Source organism: Myotis daubentonii, chromosome 2, assembly GCF_963259705.1.
Source record: "Myotis daubentonii chromosome 2, mMyoDau2.1, whole genome shotgun sequence".
NCBI lineage: Eukaryota > Metazoa > Chordata > Mammalia > Chiroptera > Vespertilionidae > Myotis > Myotis daubentonii.
Genome location: NC_081841.1, coordinates 75,210,511 through 75,224,654, shown reverse-complemented (window position 1 = coordinate 75,224,654; position 14,144 = coordinate 75,210,511). Strand labels below are relative to the sequence as shown.

Below are 14,144 nucleotides of genomic sequence, written 5' to 3'. Positions count from 1 at the left end.
TGTTGTTGGGTCTCTGTATAATATTCTTTATTTCAGTCAGTGTATGCTTAATTTCTAGTTGGTCATTTTTCATATCCTAGAGGGTCTCACTAGATTTATCGAGGATCTCACTAAATTTATCGGCGGTTTCTAGAAAATTCTTGAAAATTCTGATAACCGTGGTTTTGAATTCTATATCCAGTAGTTTGCTTTCCTCCATTTCTGTCATTTGTGACCTGTTTCTTTGTCTCAGCATTTTTTATGCTTCCCTGTGTTGGTAGAGTGGCTTTGTGTGCTAGGTGTCCTATAGGGCCCAGTGGCTCAGCCTCCCCAATTACCTGAGGTGGATACTCTTGGTGCACCCCTTTGTGGGCTTTGTGCACAGTTTTGTTGTAGTTAAGTCTTGATTGTTGTAGGTATCACTGAGAGGAATTGACCTCCAGGCCAATTGGCTGTGAGAATCAGCTGTGTCTGCAGTGGGAGAACTTCTGTGCTGGAGACACCCTTCTGGGGCAAGACTTGCTTCAGTGTGGCTTTGGTGCTCACTGAGTCTGCCCCCTGAGTGTGTTCCTTACGGATCTGAGGAGTTGTGATCTGGATGGTCCCCCTCTGACCACTGGGTTCACTGGCTCTTGGATCTCTAAGGAGGTGCTAATTTAGCCTCTGTCTGAGGCTACCCAGCAGGAGCTATGGAGAGATCTGCAGATTCCTCTTCTTTGTTTGGGGTTTGGAGGTGCCCAGATGAGACCCAGCTGTGAAGCAGTGCAAGCTGCTGTGGGGCCTTGGGCCTTCTTTTGGAAGTTCTGGGTCTGTCTGACCCAGCTGCAGTTTGTTAGGTAATTTTTAGATTGCAAAGGGACAGGCTTTTCATCTGCAAAAGCCTCTATGCACAGCTTGGGTGGGGTTGGGTCTCAGGGGATCAACAGGGTGGAGCAAGGAGCTATGGCTGCTCTTCAGTCCTACCCTAAGAGGCCCCGCGTCTCAGTGTCCCGGTAATCGCTGCAAGCACCTCTGAGAGAAAGCCGCTCTCGAGTTCTGCCCGATGTCAGACAGTCCAGTTTCTCCCTGTATGAGTCTGGGTCCCCACAGACTCGCCCCGAACTGGAGTTCAGAGCAGTCGGGAGCTTGAGACTCCCTCCTGATTGAAAAAGACAACCGTGTCCTCAGTTGCCAGCCCTTTCCGCGTGCACCTCCATACCTCTGCACTTTTACTTCCGCACCTTCTCTGAATCTCAGTGTGCTTTTCTCTTTCCTTCTAGTTTTAGAATTTCCACTCAGTCAGCCTTCCTGTGGTTCTGGATGGATGTCCGTTTTGTCTTTTAGTTGTGTTTTTGAAGTGGTTGTGCGAGGCAGCAATTTCCCATGTTTACCTATGCCGCCATCTTGGTTTCTCCTGGATCTGTCCGCTTTCATTTCAGATTTTGCTTATTTGGTTCCTCTCTCTTTGCTTCTTGGTGAGTCTGGCTAGAGGTTCATCAGTTTTGTTTATTCTTTCAAAAGAACCAGCTCTTGGTTTTGTTGATCTTTTGTATTTTTTTTTGTTTGTTTTTATGTCATTTATTTCCACTGTGATCTTAATTTCCTTCCTTCTGCTTATGCTGGGCTTTTCTTGTTGCTCTCTTTCTAACTCTTTGAGTTGTAGGGTTAGATAATTTATTAAAAGTTTTTCTTGTTTTTTGAGGTAGGCATGTAGAGCTATGAAATTCCCTCTCAAGACTGCTTTCACTGTGTCCCATAGATTTTGCATTGTTGTGTTTTCATTGTCGTTTGTTGCCATGATGCTTTTTATTCATACCCACATACTCCAGGGAAATCCAGGTAAGTGGAGTCATCTAGATTTCCCCTACCCTGCCTCTTTTCACCTTTATATCTTTAGGTCATTTACTGTGTCCTTTCCCTCTTCTAATAGTTGGATTGATTAGTTCAGTCTACTTCTGCTTACCTGATTAATGTTTCTCATCCATTGCCCTGAAGTTGAATAGCTACATGGAATAATGTGCCTTGCATATTTCTATCCTACTTCCCCTTTGCTCATCAATGTCCAGCTTTTTGCCTTCCTCCTGGTCTTTCATTATTATCAACATCATCATTGTTGTTACTATTTGTAGTGTGGAGAGAATCTTATCATAATTAATAGGTGCCAAAATATTAAATATTAGCACACTCTGTGAAGCATGTGTACTATACTATTTTGTAATAATTTTATGAAAGCCATTTGGGTAGATAGACTGCTTTAATAGAACAATCACTTTAACATATTTTTTCTTTCACAGTGTTTATGAGTAAGATTTTGGTGCTAGCTTGCTTTTCAGGGACTGGCACATTTATATAGTTAATTTCTCACTATATTATTCTTTCCTTTAGAATTTGACTTAGTATAAATTAGTTCGACTAGCTTAACCAAGTTCTTATTTGCAATCTAATTTTTTTGTAAAGTTGGCAGTGAGATTAAGATTATTTAATTCAGTTTTCAGTGATAAGATGTTATAGTTTAGAAGTGCGGTGTGTTCATTGATAATACTCTTACTTTTGAGCATTTTTGTTACATCTGTATTTAACAAAACAAACAAACAAACAAAAAACTTCTGGGGCATCCTGTGAGATAGGAAGCCATAAGCTAATCATATACATCTTACTATACTGCCTTTAGATGCAGCCATTATCCAATACAGCAACATAAGGTTGTTAGGTTTAAACAGCATGGGTTAAGCATGTTGGCCTTGCTTAGTAGAGGCTCCTACCTTTTTTCTGTGACTGAAATAACAATCTGTGTCCAAAATAGAGAAGAGAATAATTTTTATAAAAATTGCTTTCTCTACAAACTTTGTAAGTTTAAGTGCAGATAGTGGGGCACCAGTTCCTGAACAATTGCTAGAGTACTGGTAACAAAAACAAACAAACAAAAGAGGGAATATTCATCTTTAAACTTTGAATTCAACTAGTAATTGTGTTTAAATTAGGATGCAGGCCTAGTTTTAGCTTGGCAGTTGGGAAAAACAAGTCTTTAGGATTGTGATACACTGTACTGTTTTACAAAAAGTATATTTAACATTCTTTTTGGCTATAGAAGTAATGTTCAGTGTTTTAAAAATTAAAATGGCAGAAAAGACTGCTTTTCTTTTCTTCAAGCCAACTCCCTAGAACCAAGTGCCATTAAGTTTGTTTTTAATTACTGTTTTAACTTAAAAACAGACTTTTCTGTTCTCATATTTATTATCGCTTAAACATCTTTGACTTTCACATCTGAATGATGGGGAAATTAGCATGCTTATACCGTATTTTAAGCATCCAATCACCCACCCTCTCCTTCTAGGATTTCTTGTTACGTATTTTTAGTTTTAGTCTTTGGCTTCAAAGAAAATACTAAAAAGTTGTTTCTTGACATATTAGTAGTATCTCTCTATCTTCACTCCCTTTTATCATAGGTGAGGAATTTAGGATACCTGTCCTTAATTTCGTCTTTTCTTTCCTCTCTCAGCTCTCTTTTAAAATTAGTCATGCTATAATTTCATTTTTACTTTGTGTTTGTGTTTTTTGCTTTTTATATAAAGCAATTCTCTCTTTACATAGTTATAGTCATTTTGAAATTTGAAAACCAAAAATTGTGATTCAGTCATTCATTCTATAAATATTGATCCTTTAATACTGAAATATCTCTGGGTTCTGAACTTGCTCCTCTGTTCTCACTACACAGATTCCCAGGAGATCTCCTTCGGTCTCACGATTTTAAATATCATCTATATGCTGACTCCCAGTTCACATTTCTAGCCTGACTTCTCCTCAAGCCTCCCATCTGCATATCCAACTGCTTCCTTGATATTCCTACTCAGATGTCTAATTGATATCTCAAAGTGTATATGTCCAAAAGGAGATCCTGATATTCATCCCTTTCTCTCTTCAACTCTTCCCACAAAGTACTCCATATCTATTAATGGCAATTTCTTTCTTCTATTTGTTCAGGGCCGAAACCCTTTAAGTTTCTGCTCTCCCACTCTTTCAAAATTCACACCTACATCTGGTTCATTGGCAAATGTTTTCTGACTTATATTCAAGGAATTTAAAGAATTTGACACTATTCTCCACATCCCCTGCTACTATTCTGGTACAAGCTGCCATTGCTTGGATTATAGCAATAGCTATATAATTTTTGTGTCATCTGCTATTTTGGATTATTTTATTTATTCATATAGCTAACTGAGTTGACAGAATTAATTCAGTGCAACAAGTGTTTATTAAATGTCTACCATGAACTAGTGCTGGATAGTCAGATCATTAAACACTGTCTTTGCCCTTGAAGAGAATTGGATCATGAGAACAAATAATTACAATGCATTGTAATACATAGAGTTAGGAAGTGTATGTAAGAGTCACAAGTTAAAAGTCAGCATGGCTTGAGCATATATTGGTTATATCGAAGAAACCAAATGATATCTCTTAAAGCCCAATTAAAAAGTATTTTCAGCCTGGCCAGTGTTGCTCAGTGGTTGAGCATTGACCCATGATCCAGGAGATCATGGTTCCATTCCCTGTCAGGGCACATACCCAGGTTGCGGGCTTGATCTCCAGTAGGTGGCATGCAGGAGGCAGCTGGTCGATGATTCTCTCTCATCATTGATGTTCCTGTCTTTCCCTCTCCGCTCCTCTCTCTGAAATCAATAAAAATATATTTTAAAGAAATATATTTTCCCCAGCATTTATATGTCAGTACAGACTTTTATACTTGCAGAAAAAAAGAAGTGTTTTTGGAACTCCAAGAAATGACTAGAAGTCTACTGATTTGTTGAGTTTTGTTGTGTTAGTCAGCTGTTTTAAGGAAGAATTATTAGAGAGGTTTTTAGAGACTTCTGAATACATGTAGTTACTATAGGAGATCTGCTTGGAGTTTTTGTTAGTTTAAACGTACAAAAGAAAAAGACCTGTGATGAAGATACTCTTTCTAAGACTCTCAAAATAAAAATAAGTACAAACGTAATACAAGTTCATTATAAAAATTTAAAAATATAGAAACACACAGAGTATTTTACGTTCTATCATTTGCTTTTTCTACCTCATGTGTCATGGTCTTCTTTACAGTTTAGTATGTCTAGAGCTATTTCATTTTTTAAAAATGTATGATATTTCATTTTATGTCTATAATCTAGCTGATGGACATTGTTTCCAGTTTTTCCATCATATCTATTACTTTGTTGGATGTGTTTATTTATATATCTTTATGCATTTGTATAAGTATATATGTGAAATAATCCCTAGCTTTGAAATTGTTGGATGGAATCATTTGTATTTTAAGTTGTCCTTAAAAAGAAAGTTATGATTTATATTCTTATCACAAAAATATATGAGAATACCTGTTTTCCTACATGCTCACCAATGTTGGATATTAGCACACTCTTTAGTTTTTGCTAGTGTAATAACGAAAAAACTAATATCTAATATTATTTCATTAATTAAAAGAAGATTTAAATATCTTTTCAAATTTTGAACAGTCTCATGTCTTTAACCCTGTTCTTGCTATTTCTCCTCACTTGGAATATGTTCTTCTAACATTTTTCTCTGAACCGTTACCATTTTTCAAGCTATGTCAAAATCTGTGGGTTTCTTTTTTTTCCATTATTGGATTTCTCAGTAACCTCACCTAAAATGATTTCTCCCTTCTAACATATTTAATGCTTCATTTTCCACTTGTCACATTTTTATTACTCCTAATACATATTATTTTCTTTTTCTAGAATTTCCAGATTCACGGGATGAATAAACCTTAGTGGAAAGAGAAGCATAAACCCATCTTCTTTCACTATGGAGGCAGGTTTGGCAGATGGAGAACCTGACCGAATTTCGGTGAGTGGTTCAAAGATAGCATAATAAGGTACTATCATCTACAGCTATGAAGTGTTTAAGTTACGATTTTATTTTAAAAATGTATTTCAAACAAGCTTTAAAACAATACTTTAACTCCCCTGTTGATATGAAAGTTACAGATAGTTTAAATTCTTTTGGAGCACAACCTAGTCAGTTTTCTGATTTTTTTTGCCCCATCTCCTCCCTTTTTTCCCTTTCTAGTGGTATAGTGTAAGATATACTGATGTCATAGTTTGTGTTTATGTTTTCCTCAAAACTTTCTGCCTTAGGGAAGTCAAGAGAATTATACTACGTTGAGGAAATTAAATGCCTCCAAATCTCACATCATGTGAACTTATGAGCAGGCAGAGGGAGTAAAACAGTTAAAATAATTAAGAATTAAGAGTAGCTGCCACGTATATTCTTTCTATAAAAGTCTGAAGATTTAATAAACATTGCTGCCTTGTGATTGTGATTGAATTGTATTCTGAAATAAAATTAGTAGGAATAGTGGTTAAGTATATCTTACCAATAAGTAAAAAATAAAATCCACCAGGAGAGTATATTAAATGATGATTTGTCATTGTACAAAAATATGTTGTCCCATGATAATTTCATTTTCAATTCTCCTGCAGCATTTTGACAGATCCCATTAAATACTGATTTATACACTCTTTATTAGGAATGTTTCTATTACCTAAAGTAAGGGTGGTAACTATATAAACTGTCAGTTTGGGAGCTCTGATTTGTTAGGTGGAAGATTCTTTGACAAATTTGTATTGTTGGAATAATGTGAAGGTCAAATTGTCTATCTTTCACATTGCTATGGAGTTGAGAGTCACTAGTATATTGAGAGGCTTGTAAATTTTAACTTGGTGAATGTCCTTTGTTCAGGCTCAAATGTAGGACAGTCTAATGATTGACAGCAAAATGCAATTTTGCTTACCTGTATTAATTTGGTCCCAACCTTTCTTGAATTTCTACTTCAAACTTGTTTACTTTCTTGAGTGGTCAAAAAATAGTTAAACTTTAAAATGATGACTTGTTAATAGAGAATAAAATGGACATGGAAAAAGCTTGATTTGTGAAGGTAATTGTCATGATGCTTATAAATGGAAAACTGATGGTAAGTTATTTTCTTTTCACTATAATCTCAGAAACAAAGTTAAAATTAAGGGTCCTGTCTTAAAATATGGTGTATACTTTTCCATAAGTAGCATCTTATTTAAAGCTAATGGTCTTTCATAAGTCATTTTAGTTGAAGTATTTTAAATCTTTTAGTGATAATAAAAATGCTAGAAAAGCAACAGTAGCTGTTTTCTAAGTCTGTACTTTGTCAGACTATCCTCATAACAGCCGTTAAAGGTAGATATTTGTCTGTCCTCACTTTTGTAGGTGGGCAAATAGATCAGGGAAGTTTATTATCTTCCCTAAGAACTCATAGCTTAAGCGGTGGAACTGTCTGTCTCTGAATACTTTGCCACTAGGGTATTCACTACATATCTGTCTTTCTGAATAGAATTGCTTTAAATTTATTGTTACCTGTTAAAATATGTATCTAAGTAGGTAATATTAAATTCTATAGCTGAATACCTGTAGTATATTAATGAAGTTTTAACCATTTTTATGCTAAATTCTGTGCTGTTGAGAGGTTGGAGCTAGTTATTTAAAAAGCAATGAGAGCAATTTTTTATATTTGTTCATTAAGTTTCTTCAGGGAATTGAACCAGTGACCTCTTGGTTCATGGGTCGATGCTCAACCATTGAGCCATGCCGGGCAATATTTCTAGTTTTTAAAAATGTATTCATTATTCTAGTTGCCTATAGTTCAATTTTTGTTTTAGTGTTGTTAGTCTTAGGTGGTAAATATTGAAAAATATGGATTGAATCTCTTTATATGTGGTACTAAATATACTAAAGAACACAATGTACATTTAATATGTCTTAAAACATTTTGTAGAAGTCCAGAATTTATATCGCTTTAGAAATAAACCACTAAGAAATGCTTAAAGTATAGGAGTCAACTATTCTATTAATAAATTGAGGTAGACTAAACTGAAATATCCTTTTAGATTAAAAATAATTGAATATGTTCCTTAACTTAAGGAAAGTCATTAAATGTTTGAATATTTTATATATTATTTCTCTTACCAGAGGAAACTGCTTTATAAGCTAAGTAGAGGTCAAAATTTTTTGTTGTATTAAAATTGATTATATAAATGATTTTTAAAAAAATATGTATTTTTATTGATTTCAGAGAGGAAGGGAGAGGGAGAGATAGAAACATCAATGATGAGAGAGAATCATTGATCAGCTGCCTCCTGCATGCTCCCCCACTAGGGGTCAAGCCCTCAACCCCAGCATGTGCCCTGATGGGAAATGAACCATGATCTCCTGGTTCATAAGTCCACACTCAACCACTGAGCCACTCCAGCTGGGCCTCCTATTCGCTTTTAATTTTTCCTTTCAATATATTGAGGAAATGAAGTAGTCTGTCCTGTAGAGTTTCCCACAATCTGGATTTTTCCCATGGTGATTGTTTAATGTATTCTTCAGTCAGTTATCTTCATTGCAAATTGGTCATTCAGATTAGACACTTGCTCAGATTCAGGTTTGCTTTTATTTATTTATTTATTTATTTATTTATTTATTTATTTATTTATTTATTTTTACAATAATACTTCATTGATGGTGTGTGTATTATCATTAGGAGACATAATTAGTCTGTCTCTCTTCTTGTGATAATAGCAGCCCTTGATGACCATTGCCTAAATCTGTTCATTCAAGAGGGATATAAATGAATATTATAACTGGCTTAGAAAAATGGGAGCTGGAGAGAATGACTGACTAGCCTCTACCTTAAAGCAAGTAAACCAACCAGCCTACATTAGGTTAGGTATTTTGTCTTTCCATCATTTTACATTTAACCTTCTAAAGGGAGACATTTAATAAAATGATAAAACAATTTGGTAGTGATGATTTATACTATATTAACATCTGAAAGTTACAAGTTAGTAGTATTTAAATATTTGTAATGTTTAAACTAACCAAGTGGGAAAATATTGCTCAATATTTCCTATTGTATGAGTATTTAATTCTATCTTTTATCTTCATTTTTTTCGACTTGTTAGAGGTACTCTTGTTCTTCTTAGAGGCTTGAGTAATGTAAAAAATATGATGGGACTCTTTAATACATTTGGGGAATTGGGTTGGAGAAAGAGTTAGTTTTTTAAAAAGTAAAAGAAATAACCATTGACACAGTACATCAGCAGAATTGCAAGCTAGAATTTTTTTCTGTTTCCATTATGCTTGGAGGTGGTCTCAAATTCTGTTCCCAGGACTATGGAACTCCTTCAGACCCTTTCATAGAATCCGTGAGGCCCAAATTATTTTTGTAGTAATACGATGGTATTTGCTGTTAACTGCCTTTTTTCTCATCCTCTCATGAGTATAGAGTGCACTTTTTCAGAGCTGTATGAGATATGATGATGTCATTGCTGTGCTGAATAATGGGTGGGTGCTTGTGTATTCTTGTTTTCAGATTTTCCTAGTTTAATTTTTTTTTCTAGGCAGTGTTTTTTTCTTTATATAATAAACTTAATTTTTTAGAATAGTTTTAGTAAATTCTCACTTAACATCATTGATAGCTTCCATGACTTTAAGCAAAATGATGTATAACAAAACCAGTTTTACCATAGGCTAATTGATACAAACAAGAATTAAGTTCCTATGGCATCTCATCAACATTATTTCAAGACAAAGTTGCTATATACCTTGTCTCCAGTTTTTCCTGTTACTACCTTATTAGCGTATATTTGATATAATTGACTCCATATTGAAGTATTATTAACTGAAGTTCATACTTTTCCCAGCTTGCCTTAGCTGTTACCTAATATTCTTTTTCTGTCCTAGGATCCCATCTAGGATAGCACATTATATTTAGTCAGCATGCTTCCTTAGGGCCCCTTGGCTGTGATAGTTTCTCGGGGTCTACTTGTTTTTGATGACCTTGATGGTGTTAAGAAATACTTATCAGAAAGGGAGTGGACTGACTATTCTTGGGGGGGGGGGGGGAAGGGGTGTGGAGGATCCGGGAAGAGACTGGACAAAAATCGTGCATCTATGGGTGAGGACAGTGGGGGGGGGGGGGGGGAGAGCGGAGGGTGGGGTGGGAACCGGGTGGAGGGGAGCTATGGGGGAAAAAAAGAGGAATAACTGTAATAATCTGAACAATAAAGATTTAATTAAAAAATAAATCAATCAATAAATCAATAAATAAATATAATAAAGAAAAAAAATACTGATCAGATATTTTTTACAATGTTCCTCAATTGGGATTTGTTCGATGTTCTTCTCATGATTAGACTGGGCTCATGGGTTTTTGGGAGGATACCACAAACTACAGCTGTTGGCTATAATTGTGCTGGGAGGGCCCTACCCTCCAAGATGGGACTTGAACGTGGCTATGAGAGGACTGTGCCCTCTCCTCAGTCCAAGGCTTGAACCTGTCCAAACACTGTCACGGCTCTCCACACATGTTTAAGGGAGAGAGTTGGGGTAGTCTATAGCTTTTCATATTTTTCAAGAAATTTACTCATTTTGTGTAGGTTTCAAATTTATTTAAGATTTAATATATCTTATATAATAAAGAGGTAATATGAAAATTGACCATCATGCCCTTGCACAAGATGGCTGCCCCCATGTGGTCATAAGATGGCTGCCACAAGATGGCCAGCAGGGGAGGGCAGTTGGGGGCAACCAGGCCTGCACGGAGGACAGTTGGGGGTGACCAGGCCTGCATGGAGGGTAGTTGGGGGCAACCAGGCCTGAAGGGGAGGGCAGTTAGGGGCGACCAGGTTGGCAGGGGAGGGCAGTTAGGGGTGATCGGGCCGGCAGGGGAGCGGTTAGGGGGTGATCAGGCAGGGAGGCAGGCGAGCGGTCGGGAGCTAGCAGTTCTGGATTGTGAGAGGGATGTCTGACTGCTGGTATATGCCCAATCCCATAGTGATCAGGCCCCCCCCCCCCCCTCTCTCTCACACACACACACACACACACACACACACACACACACACACACAGCAGTGCACGGATTTTGTGCATCAGACCTCTAGTTTTTTTAAAAGCCCATCATGTCCTCTTTGGGGGTCTTCTATTTTGTGAATGTGGCACTTTTGCTTTTTTCTTACATCTCTCTTAAGTTTTTTTTAAATATTTTCCATCTTTTTTCTCCTTATGCCTTCTTGTTGAATTCTTTTATTATTATTCCAGCTCACTAACTTATTATTGTGTCTTTTTGTTGTTGTTGAAACCTGCTGAATACTTTATTTTACCATGCTATCTTATAGCTGGTATTGCTAGCTGTTTTCTTTATGATTGCTTGGTTCTGCTTTATTTTTACAATATTTTCCATGTGTTTATTATGGTTATTTTAAACTTAGTTCACTAATTTTTGCTTCTTCTACCAAGATTTTTCAGTTTGTTTTCTTTCACAGCACTTGAGCTCCGTAGGACATTATTTTTGTTTGTGAGCTTATACTTTCTTGGAAATAATATTCTCCTGGGAATATTAACTGCCTTGTCTCATGCTGTCCCAGATAAAAAGGGAAGGACACAGAGACTCTTTTGTTCAACCTAGGGAATACATGTGTTAGGGTAGAGAACCTCTTGTTAAAATTGTTGCTTTATCATTCCTCATTTGCCCTTCCACTCTTAAGTTCTGTTTCTTAGAGAACTTTTTGTATTTGTGCTGTGGGCCATAGTTCTTTTCCACAAGCTGCCTCCTTATTTATATTCAATTCATTTGGAGGAAAGGGCAGTGGAAGGTAGTGGTCAGCTTCTTCATTGGCATGTATGTGCATACTGCAACTGTACATGTGCACAGTTTAAAAACAAAAGTCTTTAATTCGTGCACTGCTGTGTGTGTGTGTGTGTGTGTGTGTGTGTGTGTGTGTGTGTGTGAGAGAGAGAGAGAGAGAGAGAGAGAGAGAGAGAGAGAGAGAGAGAGAGAGAGAAAGCCTGATCACTGTGGGATTGGGCCTATACCAGCAGTCGGACATCCCTCTCACAATCCGGAATTGTGTTTAATGCCTCTGGTTGGTTGAAAATCTTTTTCTGCCCTGGTGGTAAAGACATGAAGGACAATGATCTATCCATTATTGCAAAGAGAAAAGGGCACAGAACGGTGGCTCCCAATCTTACTTCCTGCCTCCACCTCCCTTACCTTCCTCCATCTGTGGTACTGTACTCTCTTCTACTCGAGGGTTGCTCTCCATCCATCCATCACTAGGCATGGCTTTTTAGGGAGGGTGTTAGCTACTTATAAGTGACTCAGTTCCCATTTGCAAAAAGAAATCGATTACTTTCTTTTTGGCTTTGTGTTCCCAGCATGAAGAATGGCTAAGGTGGTGGCTGAAAATGGACTAAGGATTCAAAAGAACAGTAGCTATATTGGGCAGTTCATTAATATAAGATCCTTGCCCGCTGTCACATGCCCACAATTTAAAGGTCAAAAGTAGAACTATTAAGGTAACTATCTCCCAAGTAAATAGGTCATGCCATTTACCCAGTAGATTTCTTTTTTTGCTAGACTAGACTTGAGGAGGAAAACTGACTTTTTAAAGATTTATTATTTCTTTCAATATCCATAAGTAATGCAATATTTCGTTTTTTTAATGTATAGATTAAAGATTTTTCTTAAGCATTATTACTTGCTGTTTCTCCTTGATTTTAAGACATGCAGGTGCATCTTGGAAGCAGGATATAATTAAAGCCAAGACACCCACAGCTCTGCATTGAGCTCTTAATTATAATTACAGTGGGTCCTTGACTGACGAGTGTCCCGACTAATGAGTTTTTTGAGATACCAGCTGTCTCTCAGCCAATTTTTTGCATTGAGTTGACAGAGTAATTTGAGTTAACGAGCTTGGTCTTGGAACGAATTAAACTCGTAAGTCAAGGCCCCATTGTACGTGCATTAAGAATCTTAACATAAATTTCTTCCTACTTAAAAATAAAATAACATGGGAGTCCCATAAACCTCAGAAAGAGGTTTTATGCAAAGGATTGGGGTTTTATCATGTTGGAGATACATGAAGATAAATTTGATTTAAAGTTAGAGAAAACCTATACCTACCAACTGTGATGGGAGAGCAAGGAAGGATTTTTATCTAGACTCAAGATCACTTTAGTAGGTTTTCATTAACTTATGGTGATTTCAGAAGTCCCCTACTGTAAATTTATAATTTAATATAAATTTAAAGTGAAAACAGCAGCAATGGAGCAAGAAAGAGATTGGGAGAGAGAATGAACTTTTTAGTGTGTATGTGTATATGTATATGGATTTATATTAATGTATGTACATGCACATACATTAATATAATGTATGCACATGTACATGTACACATAAAATTTAATTTTGGTCAAACATTTATTGAGTTTAGCAAACTAACCTACCTTCAGTGAGTATACAGCTATGTTGCTAGGTTTTTTACTATATTATGTTCAGAGCAGGTTTTTGAGTCTTACAGGGAATATTGTTTACTACTTTAGGGGAATTAGTAGAAAGTAAAACTAGAGGAAATGAGTAACAACTAACATTTATTAAATTTCTATTATGGCCCTGCTGGTTTGGCTCAGGTTGAGCGTTGACCCAGGAACCAGGAGGTTGCTGGTTTGATTGCTGGTCAGGTCACATGCCCTGGTTGCAGGCTCGATCCCCAATAGGGGCTGTGCAGGAGGCAGCCAATTGATGATGTTCCTCTGTCATGGTTGTGTTTGGGCTATTGTATTTGTGTGGAGAGAAAACAAATTTTTTTGCACAATTTTTATGAGTCCTGACCTTCTCATTTATAGTCTCCATAATACTGTGAAGTATATAGTATATATTACTGTCTCTGTTTTAAGAGATGAAGAAACTGAGGCTCTGAAGGGGTTATAATTTTCCTAAGATCACATTGCTAGTCAGTGGGTATGTTAAGGTTTCAATACAGATACTCTAATTCTGTTATTCTTGTCATTGAATGCAAAGGCTAATATGTTTATGTATAAACGGATATGTTTTATACCTAGCCTTTTTTAAACATTCCTTTAAAGTTTTTACATACATTGCCTAATGTATACTTCGAAAAGTATGTAGTACATGATTTATTTTATTTAACCCAAAGCTTTGTTCACCTGTAACTAACTTTGACTTTTTTATCTGGGGTGAATATTTCGGCATTTAGGCACCATGTAGTTGCTGACACATGAAGAGCCGTTGCTAACTGCATTTTTATGTGTGGTAGATACTATGAATCATGGAGGTTGATATTTTCGTAATATTATTCACAATC

General features: G+C 36.4%; 1 protein-coding gene across 12 annotated transcripts in view; it reads left to right on the top strand.

Annotated features, from left to right (window-relative positions):
* Positions 1-14,144, top strand: part of OSBPL8 (oxysterol binding protein like 8) — a 183,100-nt gene that overhangs the window by 48,079 nt on the left and 120,877 nt on the right. For 9 of the 12 annotated variants that reach the window (XM_059683681.1, XM_059683680.1, XM_059683679.1 and 6 more), the window contains one exon: positions 5,706-5,814. In XM_059683681.1, the coding sequence (XP_059539664.1) occupies positions 5,773-5,814 (42 nt within the window). In that variant the 5' untranslated portion in view covers positions 5,706-5,772. Of the gene's footprint in view, positions 1-5,705; positions 5,815-14,144 lie in introns of those variants that run through there. The other 3 variants (XM_059683686.1, XM_059683682.1, XM_059683685.1) reach the window with 3 other exon arrangements.